This window comes from Eucyclogobius newberryi, unplaced genomic scaffold (genome assembly GCF_026437365.1).
Source record: "Eucyclogobius newberryi isolate DKJ021-1_F unplaced genomic scaffold, fEucNew1.0.hap1 SCAF_10, whole genome shotgun sequence".
NCBI lineage: Eukaryota > Metazoa > Chordata > Actinopteri > Gobiiformes > Gobiidae > Eucyclogobius > Eucyclogobius newberryi.
This window is the reverse complement of record NW_027315724.1, coordinates 19,934,464-19,953,256: the sequence shown is the minus strand read 5'-3', so window position 1 is coordinate 19,953,256 and position 18,793 is coordinate 19,934,464. Positions and strand designations below refer to the sequence as shown.

At 45.7% G+C, this 18,793-nt stretch overlaps 1 protein-coding gene across 2 annotated transcripts; it reads left to right on the top strand.

Annotated features, from left to right (window-relative positions):
* The first annotated feature begins 1,156 nt into the window (after positions 1-1,156).
* On the top strand, positions 1,157-18,744 carry lrch3 (leucine-rich repeats and calponin homology (CH) domain containing 3). 2 transcript variants are annotated; one of them, XM_072462016.1, is made up of 21 exons: positions 1,157-1,474; positions 3,117-3,261; positions 4,418-4,544; positions 4,626-4,731; positions 6,046-6,182; positions 6,275-6,384; positions 6,955-7,045; positions 7,480-7,567; positions 8,000-8,124; positions 8,246-8,298; positions 9,103-9,148; positions 9,478-9,600; positions 9,685-9,729; positions 10,300-10,350; positions 11,604-11,657; positions 13,471-13,498; positions 13,676-13,747; positions 13,832-13,911; positions 15,019-15,156; positions 16,399-16,476; positions 18,445-18,744. In XM_072462016.1, exons 1-21 carry the CDS (start codon positions 1,207-1,209, stop codon positions 18,583-18,585), a joined length of 2,106 nt encoding a protein of 701 aa, XP_072318117.1. In that variant the 5' UTR covers positions 1,157-1,206; the 3' UTR covers positions 18,586-18,744. The 2 variants fall into 2 exon arrangements, with proteins under 2 accessions (XP_072318117.1, XP_072318123.1); XM_072462022.1 differs by lacking the exon at positions 11,604-11,657.
* Positions 18,745-18,793: the final 49 nt, after the last annotated feature.

The window sequence follows — 18,793 nt, the reverse complement described above, 5'->3', positions numbered from 1 at the left end:
AACCCTAGAGAAATACTGTTTTGATGTTATTTGTGGGCAGTTTCACATGGTTAATGGAAACTTATTCTTGAGAGTGTTACAAATGGTACAGTATAATTGTATGAGTGTTGGATTTATATGATAAAAATTTGTATTTGTTCAAATAAGTAAGAAATTGTTCCACAAAGTCAATGACATTCAGTGAAAATCTGCCAAAATATTAATTTTTAATTCCCCAATTTCCCACGACATAAAAGGCTCATGGGAAGATTCTACCACAGATTTAAACAAAATTTTTAATTATGTACGTATATATTTTGCTGTTATATCATTGTTTCATGTTGCCACCAAAGAAAGTTCCTAGTTTGTGAATCTTGTTTTATTCACTGTTCTGATTCTGATGCACTTTAAGAGTTTAGAACGTGGAAGAAAACAGAATAATCTGGCACCTGTCTCACTGTGGAGGCTTTGGCTTCACTACAAGGACCACAATGGAAATAAGTGCTTGCGCTTTTTTGTGTTTATGTTTACAACCATTTGTTTATGTTATGTTTATGTATTACATGTTTCATGCACTTTATGGCAAATACATCAAATCAAAAATCAAAGCCATTAAACACATTCAAACATCTCATAAATCTTCAATTTTAGTATAAAAGTCACTTTAACTCAGTATTATGGAGAGCAGCTCCAGTGACTGATCCAGGCTGCTGTGTGAAGGAGGTTTTGCCTACTGCTGCTGTCAGACACTGAACACGTGTCATTCATCTGTTATAATCATGTGAAATAGTGAAACATGATGTTTAGTGTCTCTGGTGCAATACTCACTGAAGTCACTTTACCTGTCATTTATTTATATTCATCTTGTGTTAGATTTAAGTTTATTATAGTTATTTATCTTTTTTTAAATTACATGCTTCTATTCTCCTGCTCTTCTTGAACTGTGCGTTCCCTTTGTGGGACAAATAAAGGTTTTCTGATATTATAAATGTTAACAAAAGATAAATAACTATTTGGGATTTAATTTATATTTGGTAATATGCTCAGTGGATTATGTTATCAAGTCTACTGAACTATAATTAAAGTGTAAAATGACCTAAATAATAATAATTCAAAAATGTGAGCTCCATTGTTGTTGTGTTTGGGTTTGTCCGTGCGCATGCGCCCTGCAGGCTTGGGTGGGAGCTAGCCTGTTAGCTTGTTAACAGCTAACAGCCGGAGCGTGTAATGGCGGCCTCGGTGCTCCTGGCGTCTGCTGCGGACAACACCGGCCTACACTTCCCCGGAGGAGGCGCGGGTTGCCCCGGGAGCGTTGTGACCGCGGGCCCGGGTCTCCAGCACGGCCATCACGGGATCGGGGCTCCGTGGAACCGCTCTCTGGACCGGGCTCTGGAGGAAGCCGCGGCCACCGGGAGCCTCAACCTCAGCGGCAGGAAACTGAAGGAGTTTCCCCCGGGCGCAGCGAACCACGACCTCACGGACACCACCAGGGCCGGTAAGAGAGGCCGGGGCCGCGCCGTGGAAGAACCGGGGCAGAACCGGGGCAGAACCGGGGCTCGGGGCGCGGTTTGTGTCACTTTTGAGCCGCTTTTGTGGACTTTTTACCGGAGCTGAACTTCAACTGTTGCGTCAAACTTAGCATCCCATGTTCGGCTGTGCTCATTCTGCGCTTTTTGACAGCTTTATTTGCACTTTAATCACCCCAAAGTGCACTTTTCACGCAGTTAAACGCGCCCGCGTGGGTGTTATTCACGCTATGGGACTTTTACACCCGTTTTAGCAACTTTGAACGAGCCAAGAGTGAAGTTTCACGGTTGCGTCAAACCGCATCCCTTTGGACGTGATGTCAACGCAGCTTCCGCCCCCTTTGCGCTTGTTTACTGCAGAAACATCAACTTTATGTCACGGAAAGCACAAAAAACGACCAAATGTGCGCGTTCAAACGCTCGTACTTGTGTATAAAGTATGTGTACTGTGACGTCAGAGGGCTGCTAAAACGGTTATAACACGAGTTTAAAAGCTAAACTGACCGTTGTGGATGACAGCGGCTGATTCAAACTGATGCAAATTATAAGTCATTGATTTTTGTTTTCTAATTTGTTGGAGTGAATGATGGTGAGGTTATCCGGAAAACAATATTCAGAGTGAGTTTTGATCGGAATGAGCTAAACTTGTGCGTAAAAGTGTGCGTAAAGGGGGGTAAATGTGTGCGTAAAAGTGCATAAATGTGTGCGTAAGCGTGTGCGTAAATGTGTTCGTATTTTTTTGTAAATGTTTGCGTAAATGTGGGCGTAAAAGTGTGTGGAAATTTCTTAAAACGGTTCACAAAAAAATTAACTTCAATCTTTTTAATTTATTATTTGATTTACTTTTAGTTCAATACTTGTTCAAATGAATAGTTTGGATACTACTTTGAGTATTTATCAGTCCCTGGTTTTGTAGAATGAGCATAAATGAAAGAGCATCACTTTCCTCCAGATGTTTGAGTCTTTGTCAGTTGTAATAGTTTCAGTTCCAGACACTGGTGTTCCCAGAACACTTGTGACACATTTGTCTTCAGAGTAACCGTTGCCGTGACAATGCAGTGACTCAAACGTGATGCAAATTTGGCATTTTTATTTTGAAAGCTTGTGTTTGTTGAATGTCCTTTACTTAGTTTAGTTCATAGTTTTCATGAGTTCAGTTCTTTATCGTCAAGTTATGATTGTGTTTTTACTCTTAATTGTTCAAAAAGTGAAAATGATAATGATCAATCAGGGACGAGTTGAGACGACATGTGTGAGCAGCTTCATAAAGAAAACTCCTGAATATTCAGAAACCGATTAAAAGTACTATTAAGTTTACTTTTCTGTATTAAAGGTTTAATTCTGCCACTGAAATTGTCACTATTATTTGTCAGTTGTTTACGATCACGATTATGGACGAACTGAATAATCGTCTTTGAACATTAAAACTTGAGCTCGTGCTGTTTATGAAAAGTCTGATTGTTTAGGGTTAATTAAACTAATTGATTATGAAAATAATGAACCTTTATCTGATCCTGTCGTGGAGGAGCAGACTTCTCTCAGACCGTGTCCTCTCAGACCGTGTCCTTTCAGACCGTGTTTTGTGTTTTCAGACCGTGTTTTGTGTTTCAGACCTGTCGAGGAACCGTCTGTCGGAGCTTCCTGTGGACGTGTGTCTCTTCGTGTCTCTGGAGTCTCTGAACCTGTATCAGAACTGTCTGAGGTCTTTACCTGAGGGTCTGCTCCACCTGCAGGCGCTCACCTGCATCAACATCAGGTACACGCAACATGCACACGCAACATGCACACACAACACGCAAACGCAACATGCACACACAAGACGCAACACGCACACACAACATGCAACACGCACACGCAACATGCAACACGCACACGCAACATGCAACACGCACACGCAACATGCAACACGCACACGCAACATGCAACACGCACACACAACATACACACACAAGACGCAACACGCACACACACCATGCAACACGCACACGCAACATGCAACACGCACACACAACATGCACACACAACACGCAAACGCAACATGCACACACAACATGCAACATGCACACACAACATGCAACACGCACACACAACATGCAACACGCACACGCAACATGCACACACAAGACGCAACACGCACACACAAGACGCAACACGCACACACAAGACGCAACACGCACACACAACATGCAACACGCACACACAACACGCAACATGCAACGTGCACACACAACATGCAACACGCACACACAACACGCACACGCAACATGCAACACGCGCACGCAACATGCAACACGCGCACGCAACATGCAACACGCGCACGCAACACGCGCACGCAACATGCAACACACAACACGCACACGCAACATGCACACACAACACGCAACATGCACACACAACACGCAACATGCACACACAACACGCAACGCAACATGCACACACAACACGCAACATGCACAGACAACATGCAAACGCAACACGCACACAACACGCGCACGCAACATGCACACACAACATGCAACACGCAACATGCAACACGCACACGCAACATGCACACAACACGCAACATGCAACACGCGCATGCAACACGCAACGCACGCACACGCAACATGCAACACGCAACATGCACACACAACACGCAACATGCAACACACACGCAACACTTACACGCAATACGTACACGCACACGGCATTCACAACACGTACACGTACTCGCACACAGCATTCACAACACGTACACGTACTCGCACACAGCATTCACAACACGTACACGTACACAGCATTCACAACACGTACACAGCATTCACAACACGTACACGTACACAGCATTCACAACACGTACACAGCATTCACAACACGCAACACACAACACGCACAACACGCACACACACTGATCCTGCTCCCTCTCTCCTCAGTCGTAACCAGCTCTCAGTGCTGCCCCCTGTAGTCTGCTCTCTGCCACTGAAGGTGCTCATCGCCTGTAATAACAAGCTGGTGTCTCTGCCCGAGGAGCTGGGCCAGCTCCGCCTCCTCACCGAGCTCGTACGTCTCACGCTCACATTCAAACCTGCTGCTCCCGTAAAGACACACTGGAACATTTCCTCCTGTTTCCTCCTGTTTCAGGACGTGAGCTGTAATGAGATCCAGACGCTGCCTCCTCAGGTCGGCCAGCTGGAAGCGCTGCGAGACCTGAACATCCGGAGGAACCACCTGGCCCTCCTTCCTCCAGGTGAGTTCACACGTTCAGACTCCACGGTGTGTAGTTCGTTTTGAAAGTGCAGTACTTGTGACTCATGTATATGATGCTTTAAAGAGCTACAACCAGGGGCCAATAAGCTACATTTATATTCTTTAATCCATTTGTGGCCATTATATTTTATTTTGAAAGTATCTGCTGTTTTAAATGGGTGGCAGGTTAATTATTATAAAAACACATTTTCCTCTCAATATTTGCAAGTTTAAACATACCCCCCCTTTTTTTATTATGTTCAGCGTCTTTGGGTCACTGAAAAGCGCTATATAAATAAAAGTTATTATTATTATTATTATTATTATTATTATAAGAAAAAACATATATAAATGTTTCCTTTTGCCAATCATTTTGATTAATTGTAAATTATTTAGGCAAAAATAAGGTCTTAAAAATCATTAACGTCAATGCCCTCAGGCATTAAATTTAAAAACAATTCCTCAAACAAATCTAAACGTAATAACTATATAAAATAATGTGTTGTGAGCTGCTGGATTTATACAACGTTTACACTTCCATTAAATCGTCTAAAAAGTAAAAGTAGGATTCAAAACATACGACATAAATGACATACAAACTATTAATATTACAAAGTAGTTTTAAATTCTCGTCATTCTGCTGTCAGTCCAGTTTGACTCGATAAGTTATTACAAAGAATAATTTGTTATTTTTGTTTGCTGAAACCTGAAATATATGATTTTATAGACGTGATGGCAATCAGTTTAAGGACTTTAAAACGAATATGACACGTTTGTGGAGCCAAAACCGAACTAGAAAAAAGAATAATCATGACAATTTTTGAAGCAATTGTAAGTCTTTTAGTTCAGACTGTTTCCCACAATGTAAATTACTTATTTTTTTCTGGCTGTTTTTTTAAAATTATGCTTTATTTTGTCTTTCATAGAGTTGAATTTGGTAAAGCCGCTCACAAACTCGAGGAACGTGACACAGAAAATTACCGTGTTTTCCGGACTATAAGTCGCACCAACCAAAAAATGCATAATAGAGAAGAAAAAAACATATATAAGTCGCACTGGAGTGTGAAATGCGGTTGCAAGTGAGAAAAATACAAATAATATCACATATAAGTCGCACCCCGGCCAAAACTATGAAAAAAGGTGCCACTAATAGTCCGGAAAATACGGTAAAGATTTCACTGTTGTTCGCTCTCAGTCTCGATCATCGTGAATCATCGTTAAATTGTGATGTTTCCTCTCGCGCAATAATCGTAACTCTCTCTAACGTTTTCTGTGGCTTTGTTTGTGAAACGCTGAATGTCTGCCCTTCTCTCAGAGCTGTCGGATCTGCCTCTTGTCCGCCTCGACTTCTCGTGTAACAAAGTCACTCAGATCCCACTTTGTTACCGTCGTTTGAGCCAACTCCAGAGCATCGTCCTGGACAACAACCCGCTGCAGACTCCGCCCGCCCAGGTCAGCAGCCGGACGCCCCGCCCCCCTCGACCCTCCCCCGTGTTTGTGTCGGATGCCCTCCCTAACTCTTTCTCTGTGTTTTGTTTTGTCAGATCTGCATGAAGGGAAAAGTTCACATCTTCAAATATCTGAATCTCGAAGCGGCGAAATCGTCGGCGGAGCTGCCCGAGTTCGACCGGCGACCGCTCGCCTACAACCACTGGTACGCCAGGGAAATAGACCGATAAACGATACAGACCGTTTAAAAGTTCAGCTGAAACGTGTTGCACGCAGCCCTGTTCCAAACGTCTCGCTGGAACATGATGCGATGCGACTGCAGAGCGGCTTTAACACATTTAACGCTGGATTTTAACAGCACATTACGACACGCGCAGTATTTTGTATGATTTTTAGGTTTTACTGCACAAATACTCACAATAGTGTTTACTTTTATCTGCACTTTTAACACTAATTATACATTTATGAGGCTCAAATACAATGTTGAATCTGGAAAATTAAGCAAATTAATTGACGTTTACACACTGGAAATGACAAATTGTTGCTCATTTTTGTTATAAAGACTTGGAAATCTAGTATTTAGATCTGATGTCCATTAAATGTTGAAAATACAGTATATTATGGTTGACTCTTTTAGCCTCCATTCTGCTTCTTCTCCTTTCTGATGTCGGAGCTCTATATTTAATCATATATTTGTGATTGTAGTGCTTGTGCCTGGTTTATTGCTCCTTTAGACCGATGGCGTCTGAAACGCTTTGTGTTTTTACTCCATCAGTGACGAGCTTTACCCTGGACGAGGCTACGGAGCGCTGGACTCTGGATTCAACAGCGTCGACAGCGGAGACAAGCGCTGGTCAGGAAACGAGGTCAGTCCAAGAAACAAGAGAGGAGGGAGGAGGAGAGAGAGGAGAGAGGAGGGAGGAAGCGAGAGGAGGGAGGAAGCGAGAGGAGGGAGGAAGCGAGAGGCGGGAGGAAGCGAGAGGCGGGAGAGGAAGCGAGAGGAGGGAGAGGAAGCGAGAGGAGGGAGAGGAAGCGAGAGGAGGGAGAGGAAGCGAGAGGAGGGAGAGGAAGCGAGAGGAGGGAGAGGAAGCGAGAGGAGGGAGAGGAGAGAGAGGAAGGAGGGAGAGGAGAGAGGAAGCGAGAGGAAGGAGGGAGGGGAGAGAGAGGAAGGAGGGAGAGGAGAGAGGAAGCGAGAGGAAGGAGGGAGGGGAGAGAGAGGAAGGCGGGAGGGGAGCGAGAGGAGAGAGGAGGGTGAGGATTCAGATGTTGAGATGATGTGACGTGTTCCCTGGTTCTTCAGCCTTCAGAGGAGGACTTGTCGTCTAAAGTGGCAGAGCTGAGTCGAGAACACAGACACAGAGGAAGCAGCCTTCAGAACGGCGCCCCCTGTGAGTACTGCACCTTCATGTTCTGGTCTGTGCGGCGCGTCAGAGCTTTTACTCCAGACTCCGAGCGCTGCAGGGGCCTAAGGGCCATTCACTATACACTTTAGATTCAGGATCCGTTTGGAAAATTGTGAACGTGCAATTGAGCTCTGATCCGGACCAAAGCAGCGACCTCTGCTCCAGTTTGAAGGGTCTGTCTCAGTCCAATTGACTCAAACTCTGGGGCAGTGGGTCCGTCCTGGGTCTGTCTTGGGTTTGTCTCTGGTCCGTCCCACGTCCGTCCCGGGTCTATCCTGGGTCTGGTCCTGGGTCTGGTCCTGTGTCCGCTCCTGTGTCCGCCCCGGGTCTGGTCCCGGGCCTGTCCTGGGTCTGGTCCCGGGCCTGTCCTGGGTCTGGTCCCGGGCCTGTCCTGGGTTTGATAATGACCTGTTGCAGACGCAGAGACGGAGCAGATCGACTTCATCGATGGTTGTGCGACTGAGGAAGAGGAGGAGGAAGGACGACGTCAGAGCCTCAGCTCACAGTTCATGGCGTACATCGAGAAGAGGATCACCAGAGAAGTACATCTACTATTATCACCGTTTACTGCTACTCATCGAGTTATAATAAAGTCTAGGTGGTTTGTGTCTGTCACTGTTTCACTTGTGAAGCTACAGACTGAGCTTTGTGTCTGTGTTTCAGGGTTCTCCAGTGAAATCTGCAGCGAGCCGCACAGACGACAGGCGCTTACACAGGTACAAACATGTGATCTTTAAAGGGGGTTTCACACCGCGCTTTTACGAGTTTACATTCAAAGTCTATGTAAACGCGCGTCGAACGCCTCCTGCGCTACGGCACGATTCCTGCGTTTTCGGCGCTCGAGAGCGTCCGACGCTGAGATGTTCAGCTTTGTCCAACTTTTCGGCGGCAGATGCGCCGCCGCCAATCAGAGATGCCGCTCCAGTGACGTGCTACACACGTGCTACACACAAGAAGACCCAAAACAAACCCCACAACGATAAAATCAAATCTTTAGACGCAGCTCTTGGAGCAAATAATGATATTGACTAAACTCTGCTCAGCTCTGAAGTATATGCGGGTCCCAGATGGGCCCCGGGGCGCCCCCTTTGTAAAGTTAATAAACCAAAGCCATCGTCCGCCATTAAACTCCATTTACACCACGAGAAAAGCAACACAGCACAACTCCACTGAGCGTGTGCAGACCCCTCGACTCCACTGAGCGTGTGCAGACCCCTCGACTCCACTGAGCGCGTGCAGACCCCTCGACTCCACTGAGCGCGTGCAGACCCCTCGACTCCACTGAGCGCGTGCAGACCCCTCGACTCCACTGAGCGCGTGCAGACCCCTCGACTCCACTGAGCGCGTGCAGACGCCTCGGACGCACGTCTGCTGCTGAGTGTATTTTACGGACGTGAGTCCGAGGCGTTTGTCTTCAAATGTACAGACGTCCAACTTCTGCGTCGGGCGTGAATTTGACGCCGCGGTGGACGTAACTAAACATGTGCAACACCACGCTGACCTCTGACCTCTGTGTGCAGGAGTGTGGTGGATGGAGTCATGGCGCCCCCTGGGCCTCACATACAGGTAACACACCTGCAGTTCCATCAAGGGATTTGGGGATTAATTTGACCTTAAAAGTTTTCTGTTTAGCGTTGGTAATAAAGACTTTAACATTTAAATGTTAATCAGAATCTCTTAAGTATTTAGTGTGGTCCTCCATCAAGAACAGTGAGATCGATGGGGCCCTGTAGATATTCTGTTTAACTTTAAAACAATGTACCTGAGATGAAGGACTCAGCAATGGAGATGATTGATTTGAGTTTTTAAGTTTGAGATGAAAAGCTGTCGCTCAGATCTGTGTCACTCACTAAATGACTGTGAAGGATGTTTGTTCTGAACGTTTCCTGTTGCAGAGGTCCAATCCTGGTCCTGCTCCTGGAGGAGTGGAGAGGATGAGGAGAGAAGCTCAACTTGCAGCTCAGAAATACGACGAGGAAAGACATCGGAACAAAACGCACAACACCAGCTACACTAAGGTATTTAGACCTGATTTAGTCCTGCTTTAGATCCGCTTTAGTCCCGCTTTAGTCCTTTTCTAACGTGTTTCTTGTTGTTTTCAGCTCAAAGCTTCTCAGAGTCCATCTAAGTCCAGTCCAGAGAGTGAGGTGAGTGGTCTCAACATAGCCCCGCCCCCTCTACCCAAGCTACGCCCCCTGTGTCCATGCCCCGCCCCCTCTGATGTCAGTGATGCAGTGAGACATGTCGATAAATACGGTCACGATAACTTCATAAATTCAATGTTTTGTGTCTCACAAAAACAAGTTTTTCAAGTCTTTTCTGCTTATGAAAACCTAAACATTCATATATTAATATCGACAGATTAAACCTCCTGTGTCAGAATATAGATATATTAATATCAGAACACAGCAGCTGTGTCTAAGGAGCGTTTACTTATGACTTTACTGAGACTTTTCCTTTACTACCCAAAATAAATGACAGTGTGAATCTTGTCAAACGCTTGTTCACGGTTCTATCTCTGCATCTCTGATGTTGTGTCTCACCCTCTGTCTCACCCCGTTGCCCTGTGTCTCACCCCGTGGCCCTGTGTCTCACCCTCTGTCTCGCCCCGTGTCTCACCCTGTGTCTCACCCCGTGTCTCACCCTCTGTCTCACCCCGTGGCCCTGTGTCTCGCCCCGTGTCTCACCCTGTGTCTCACCCTGTGTCTCCCTCATAGACGTTCCCCTCTCGGCGTTGCACTCACACAGACGACTCGGCTCTGTTCATGGTAAGAGTCAAACTTTTGTCCAAACGTTTCCTCTAAATCTTCAGTTTTATGCAACTGCGACTGTGTCACATGAGCACAATAATCCTCCAGTGAGGCCCAGACCTGGTTCCAGACCTGGTTCCAGACCCCTGGTTCCAGACCTGGTTCCAGACCCCTGGTTCCAGACCTGGTTCCAGACCTGGTTCCAGAGCCCTGGTTCCAGACCTGGTTCCAGACCTGGTTCCAGACCCCTGGTTCCAGACCTGGTTCCAGACACCTGGTTCCAGACCTGGTTCCAGACACCTGGTTCCAGACCCCTGGTTCCAGACCTGGTTCCAGACCTGGTTCCAGACCCCTGGTTCCAGACCTGGTTCCAGACCTGGTTCCAGACCCCTGGTTCCAGACCTGGTTCCAGACCTCTTAAAGTTGAACCAGTGCCTGAAGGAGCTGGTTCCACCTCCACAGCCTCGCCTGCAGTGGAGGAGCTCCTCACAGCTCTGAGGGCAGGACCAGGATGTGGAGTCAGACTGTTGTTTCTAAGGCAACCACCAGACTCTGCACCTGTGTGAGACACATGTGTCAGACGGTGTGTGTTTGGCTGGGTTAAATCAGGACTCGTTATCTTTTGCATAAATCTGAAGCTTGAATCCATGTTTGGGCCTGAAGTTGACACAGCTTCTGCATGAACAGCATGGAACGTTTATCTGAAGCTAACGCTGCTCTTCACCTCTGTCATTTATTATTTACACCACATTCTCTCTCACCTTTGTTCATTTCTCTTCAGTTTTACTCTTGTTTTTTGAGGTTTGCGTCAGAAAACATGGCTCTGGCGCTGCCTGCTGGTCAGAACTGGAGTTTAAGATAAAATAAGATAAGCCTTTAATGTCCACAAGGGGAAATTTCGTTAAACATGACAAACGAGAGGTTCAGATGTAGAGCTTTTAGAACAAAGACCGTGGCATTATTAAACAAAACAAAATGTCACAAATATTCTCTGTCGTCAGAAGCCTTCAGTCGCCATAGTTACCGTACCTTTATCTGGTTAAAATGTGTCTAAGAAGTCTGTGTTCTTAGGGATCATCTCAAAATGGGTTGAAGCTGAAAAGACTTAATATTTTTCGTCGGGGGGGCTTCAACCCATTTTGAGAAGATCCCTTAGATAATGTTTGGATGCAGCTCTGATCTTTGAGTTTTTTTGTGTTCAGTTTCTTTCTTTTCTATCATATCTCCTTTTCCTCTTTTTCTTTTCTTTTTCCCGCTCTGGTTTGTTTCAGTCTGGAGTGTCTGAGGGCTGTCACTCTGAGAGCTCCGCCTCCTGTGCCCTGCAGGTACTCTCTCTCCCTCTCACCTGTCTCGCCCCCGCCTCTGTCGCTTGCACTCTGAACTGAACAAACCGCACGTGCAAAGGTCAAAGGTTATCCTGCTGAGCTAAACTGTCTGACCCGTTTGTCCTGAATCAATTAAAGACACAATTGGCGCTCGTTATTAAAATACTGACTAACTGATTTATTAGAAACATGAACAGAGCCTGAGCTACAAACACAGACTTGTCTCTAAAAGATGAAAACTTCAGACTTCTCCTCTGCCCATGCTCAGTTAGGGATCATCTCAAAATGGGTTGAAGCTGAAAAGACTTAATATTTTTCGTCTTGGGAATATGTAGGTTGAACCTACATTTCGTCTTTTTGTTGCTTTTGAACCTTCAATACATTGTTGTGGCAGTAATTGTTTTGAAATGCTAAAAAACTCGATCAGCAACGAGCATTAGGCCAACATTAGGCGGGTGCGTACGGGGAGCACGGCGCACCGTGGCCCGCGCGGGAAGCGGCGCGGGTGTCGCCGTCGCCAACGCGGCTGGTGCAGAAAAGTTGGAAAAGCTTTTTTGCGGCAAGACACGGCACCACAGCAAATGATCACGAGATTTGGCTCTAGTGACGTGCTACGCACTGACAAGAAGAAGGAAACAAAGTAAACCCGCATGAGGTTTCGGCCAATCACAGAAGACGTGAGATTCTCACTGAGACGAAAGCGCGACTTCTGCTTCTGTCATTCTGACATGTCTAAGGTCTAAACTCAGGCAATTGGCAATTACAGGTTTTGACAAGAAACATGAGTTTCTCACTCTCTCATCCTCTTGAGACCATCTCAATGTGGTCATCTCACAGTTTGGGTTGAATGGGACGGTCGTAGGGCCCCTAGGGCCCGTGGACCATGTGGATTAAGTAAACAAACATGTGCGACAGGTGACATTATTGTGAGGGTTCATAACTTCTAAATATAAACTTACCAAAGGATGTTCAGAGATGTTCACTAGAGGTGAGCAGGGTCCATCAAGCTACTATCGTTTTAACGACGCGTAAAATTTTATGTGAAGCCAGACAATGTCTTTTGAGGGGGGAGGGGGTCCAGAGAGACAAAAAAATTAAGTATTTTCAGCTTCAACCCATTTTGAGATGATCCCTTAGAGCTTCTCTTCTCTGCACATGCTCAGTTAGAGCTTCTCTCCTCTGCACATGCTCAGTTAGAGCTTCTCTCCTCTGCACATGCTCAGTTAGAGCTTCTCTCCTCTGCACATGCTCAGTTAGAGCTTCTCTCCTCTGCACATGCTCAGTTAGAGCTTCTCTCCTCTGCACATGCTCAGTTAGAGCTTCTCTTCTCTGCACATGCTCAGTTAGAGCTTCTCTTCTCTGCACATGCTCAGTTAGAGCTTCTCTCCTCTGCACATGCTCAGTTAGGGCTTCACTTCCTCTAAAAGTTCATGCTAGAGGGCGGAGCATGAACGGGCCTCTGAACACGCCCACAGACTGAGCAGCTGCAGGAGAAGAAGAACCAAGCTTCCTGCAGTACTGCTCAGGCCTGTAGAGGTCACTAAACACACTGTGACTTCAGCCGAGCTTCAGCAGCAGAAGTGAGAGGGAAACAGAGTTATTTGGATAAATTTCAGAACAATTTAAATATAGTTGTGACACACGGTCATTTTATATTTTCTGGGTCAATCACTGCTTGCTGTGATTGCCCTGACCACATGGCCCTGACCACATGGCCCTGACCACATGGCCCTGACCACATGGCCCTGACCACATGACCCTGACCACATGACCCTGGTGCTGTTGTCTTCACACTTGTGTTTGTGTGTTCCAGGGTGAGGACAGGACGCTCTCTCCCACAGGTAAAACATTTCCTCCAGAAACATTTCACTGCTGAACTTTGAGAGCGTAAAGTTTTCTTCAAACGTCACAACAAATAAAGTTTAGAAAAATTAGGAACGTCGCTCATTAAACCAAGAATGATCCACCAGTGCTGTTTGTTTGTTTGTTTGTTTTCATCTGTGTTATGTGTGTGTCAGGGTCCCAGTGTGCCCCCTCCAGGCCGGAGAGCTTCTTACATCGCTTAGGACAAAGAGACGACAAGAGGAGAGGTACACACTACACACGACACTACGCACTACACTACACACAAACAAACAAACAAAGCCTTGTTTACTCTTTCTGTTCTGCTTCAGGTGAATCTCCTGCTCAGCCTCAGGACAAAGCTGCAACGCTGGAGGGAGAAGACGCAGAGCTGGTGGAGCAGCTCCGGAAGGTACACACATACACACATACACACACACACTTATACACACACTTACACACACACACTTATACACACTTACACACACACACACACATATATACACACACTTATACACACACTTACACACACACACATATATATACACACTTACACACACAGTGACTAACAATCAATATTTTCCATTGATATAACACGATTATTTATTAAAAAGGATTTGTAAACTTAAACAAATTAACTTTTAAACACTTAAAAAAAAAAAAATCTTTAAATAAAACAGAAAACTTGCAAACAAAATTAGTTGTTATTAAATTAAATCAATCAACACAAAGTCAGATGGCCTTATTTACAACTTTCTTCCATATCATCATCAATCAGATGACTATTTGCAGGAGTCTCATTTACATATTAATTGTCTTTACACTCACAAAAAATATGTATTAAGCTTCTGATGGAAAAATAAAGGTTGCTGTGGTTTCCATCATGGTGTGTTTTATGTGTTATTCAAATTGTACCACTCTATTTGACGTTCCATTCCATTTTTCGTTTTGCTATTTGTTGACGGTCCCTAAGCACTCGTCTCGGCTCCGGCTGCACATTCGGAGCAGTGTAATTCGCTGAGCCTAAAAAACGCATCTGATTGTTAAAAACGAGGTTGTGTCACTTGGCAGTGTAAATATGAGTATTTTGGCATCTGAATGATCTGCAAAGACTTTAGCGTTTAGGAGCTATTGACCTCGGAAGTCAAACTTTACCGCACGTGGCTCCTCCCACTTTCAGACTCGTGGTCTGAGACAGCAGCGGGACTCGTCATGACAACATAGCGTCCTACATGTGTCATGTTGTTATTGATGATCGATTGACGAGTGATCAGTACTTTTAGGTGCTTTTGTTACACAATTGAACACACATTTTTGTATCGCAAAAGCTGCGAGACAAAAACACTTTTTTCTGACGAATTTTTTCACACACACACACACACACACACACACACACACACACACACACACACACACACACACACACACACAGAAAGACTCTAATGTGTGGTGTATAAAGGTGGAGTCTGGCCTGATGGTGGCGCTCACACTCTGATGTATGTTGTTTGTGTTTGTGCAGAACATTGAGTCTCGCCTGAAGGTGGCGCTGCCCACAGACCTGGGGGCGGCGCTCACAGATGGTGTCGTGCTGTGTCATTTGGCCAATCACGTCCGGCCCAGATCCGTGCCCAGTATCCACGTGCCTTCCCCCGCAGTGGTGACTACTACTACTACTACTACTACTACTACTACTACTACTACTACTACTACTGCTACTGCTACTGCTACTGCTACTGCTGCTGCTGCTGCTGCTGCTGCTGCTGCTGCTGCTGCTGCTACTACTGCTGCTGCTGCTGCTGCTGCTGCTGCTGCTACTACTACTACTACTGCTACTACTACTACTACTACTGCTACTACTACTACTACTACTACTGCTACTACTACTGCTACTACTACTACTGCTACTACTACTACTGCTACTACTACTACTGATACTACTACTGATACTACTACTGCTACTACTACTACTGATACTACTACTACTACTACTACTACTGATACTACTACTACTACTACTACTACTGATACTACTACTACTGATACTACTACTGATACTACTGATACTACTACTACTACTACTGATACTACTGATACTACTACTACTACTACTGATACTACTACTACTACTACTGATACTACTACTACTACTACTGATACTACTACTACTACTACTGATACTACTACTACTACTACTGATACTACTACTACTACTACTGATACTACTACTACTACTACTGATACTACTACTACTACTGATACTACTACTACTACTACTACTGATACTACTACTACTGATACTACTACTACTACTACTGATACTACTACTACTACTACTGATACTACTACTGATACTACTACTGATACTACTACTACTACTACTGATACTACTACTACTACTGATACTACTACTGATACTACTACTACTACTGATACTACTACTGATACTACTACTGATACTACTACTACTACTGATACTACTACTACTACTGATACTACTACTACTACTGATACTACTACTACTACTGATACTACTACTACTACTGATACTACTACTACTACTGATACTACTACTACTACTGATACTACTACTACTACTACTGATACTACTACTACTACTGATACTACTACTACTACTACTGATACTACTACTACTACTACTGATACTACTACTACTACTGATACTACTACTACTACTGATACTACTACTACTACTGATACTACTACTACTACTGATACTACTACTACTACTACTGATACTACTACTACTGATACTACTACTACTGATACTACTACTACTACTACTACTACTACTACTACTACTACTACTACTGATACTACTACTACTACTTAAAGCACAGTATCCATGTATCACAGTTGATTCAAACTTCTCTCTTTTTAGCCCAAACTGACGATGGCCAAATGTCGCAGAAACGTGGAAAACTTCCTGGAGGCGTGTCGTCGAATAGGAGTCCCACAGGTAAAACTCACCTGGACACATTGCCCGAGCCCCCCGGCCCCGAGCCCCGCATGCTAATGCTACATGTTTTTACTCTGATAAAAACTGTTATTATATATTTATAACTTTAAATAAGGGGTGCACGGTGGCAAAGGCGGTTAGCGCTCTTGCCTCCCAAGAAGGAGATCATGGGTTCGATTCCCGGACCAGACCAACATCACATGATCTCTCTGGGTGGAGTCTGCATGTTCTCCCCGTGTTACCGTGGGTTCTCTCCGGGTTCTCCGGCTTCCTCCCACCGTCCAAAGACATGCATGTGTTAGGTAAGATTGGTGACTCTAAATTGGCCCTGGTGAATGAATGTGAGCGTGAACTGTCTGTAATGTCTATGTCTCTGTGTTGGCCCTGTGACGAGTTGGCCACTGTCCAGGATGTACCCCGCCTAAGGCCCGAAGTCACTGGGATAGGCTCCAGTCACCCGCGACCCCGAAAGGGAACAAGCGGTAGAAAATGGATGGATGGATGGAACTTTAAATAATAAATCATGTGACACTAAACTAGAAGGACCTTACATGTTGCGACCTCTGAATTTAGCTTTTGCTAATGATGCTAACATAGCATTAGCGTGGCGAAACATCACCGTATGTTTTGAATCCCTGGAGAGGTCGACGCCCAGAGCATTCGGACGCTAATCAGGCTCAGTTAGGAGAGCGAGAGTGGTTAGTTTCAAGTGAAACCAAATACTCCCCTTTACCAGGAGTTCATGGACTCGATTCACAGATTGAGAGATTCGTTTTTCTAAAAAACAGAATTCAGATGATACAACTGAATCTTTTCTACACTGTATGGATTTAAAATAAAGCAGTCGCCTGCCCGTGTGGGCGGAGCTGTCGCCTGCCCATGTGGGTGGAGCTTTCGCTTGCCCGTGTGGGCGGAGCTGAATGAGTCGAGACTAAAACGGCACAAATCAGTGAAATGTTGGCAGATGTTTAGAGAGACTCCAGAATCTGTCCAATAGGATTTCCTCAGACAATGTGGGCGGAGACTCTGTTGCGATCAGGCAGGGCATCTGTGTTTTTCAGCCTCTCTGAATCTAACTGTTATTTTCTCTCCTCCCTTTCCTTTCTCATCCTCCCGTTAATTATCTTTGTTTCTCATTATCCTCACGTTCCACTCTGTCCTTCCTCACGTTGGACTCTGTCCTTCCTCACGTTGGACTCCGCCCTTCCTCACGTTGGACTCCGCCCTTCCTCTCGTTTTCCTCTTTTCGTTCGACCTTTGCTCTCTCGACCCTCGAAGGTCTCGACCTGTTCCTTTGATGACATCGTCGCAGGAAAGCACCGCCTCCTTCACCGTGCACTGCTGGAGCTGCTGCGCTTAGCTCCGCCCCCTCTTTCGCTTGGGGCTCGCCTGGCTCCGCCCCCTCTCTCGCCTGAGGCTCCGCCCCCTCTCTCGCCTGAGGCTCACCTTGCTGGACTCGCTCTGTTCTTCCTGTCCATCATGTCCATCGTGTCTCTGCTCTGTGTCCAGCTCCTCTGATTCCACCTTTTCTACCAGAACAAAAACACCTTTAAACTCTTATTGAGCTGAAACTAATGCTTATTGTAATAGTCTCGTGTCCAGGGCCGTGTCCTCGCGTCCACACTCGTCCCTGACCCTTGGTAACAGTCCTGTCCTCTTCAGACTTTCCCTTCGCGGTGGGTCATGTGACGGCGGGTTATGTGACCGCTGGCATCTGTAAATCTGCACAAACAAAAGCTCTAAAACACAATAATCCAGAATTGTAGATAAAGGACACACATTCTGCTTCATGTCCCTCCTCTCTCTTCTGATCCTGTTCTCATGTTTAGCTTCAGTTTGATGAAGGTCACAAGGTCCTCTCCCCCCGAGCCTCAAAAACACTCGCTCTGAGAGTCATGAATCATGAATCATCTCCAGACTCTGTTCTGTTCACTGTGAAAACTCCTAATGTCTGTCCCTCTTCTTTAGACTCAGTTGTGTCTGCCGCTGCACATTCTGGAGGAGAAGGGGCTCCCTCTGGTGGCAGGAACTGTCAGTGCGCTGCTGCAGCTGGCCCCGCCCCGTAACTCTGTCTCCACGACGACGGCCACGCCCTCCGTGGCCATGTGACACTGCGGCGGTTTCTGCACGCGCTCAGTGCGACGCACGCTGGCTTCAGCAACACTCTGGTTTAAACAGTTTTATGAACGAGCAGAGAATTCAAACTGTTTGTGACACGAACGAGACAAACGAACGAGACAAACGAACGAGACAAACGACACAGACGAGGCCTTCAGCACCTAAAGCAGGAGTGTCCAGTGTTTTCTGCTGCTCTTTG

Bases quoted from the DNA above. Each gene is read 5' to 3' on its own strand.
- lrch3 (XM_072462016.1), top strand. From the start codon at position 1,207: ATGGCGGCCTCGGTGCTCCTGGCGTCTGCTGCGGACAACACCGGCCTA. The intron at 4,545-4,625 runs GTACGTCTCACG...CTCCTGTTTCAG, and splicing joins TCCGCCTCCTCACCGAGCTC to GACGTGAGCTGTAATGAGAT. The intron at 9,601-9,684 runs GTATTTAGACCT...TGTTGTTTTCAG, and splicing joins ACAACACCAGCTACACTAAG to CTCAAAGCTTCTCAGAGTCC.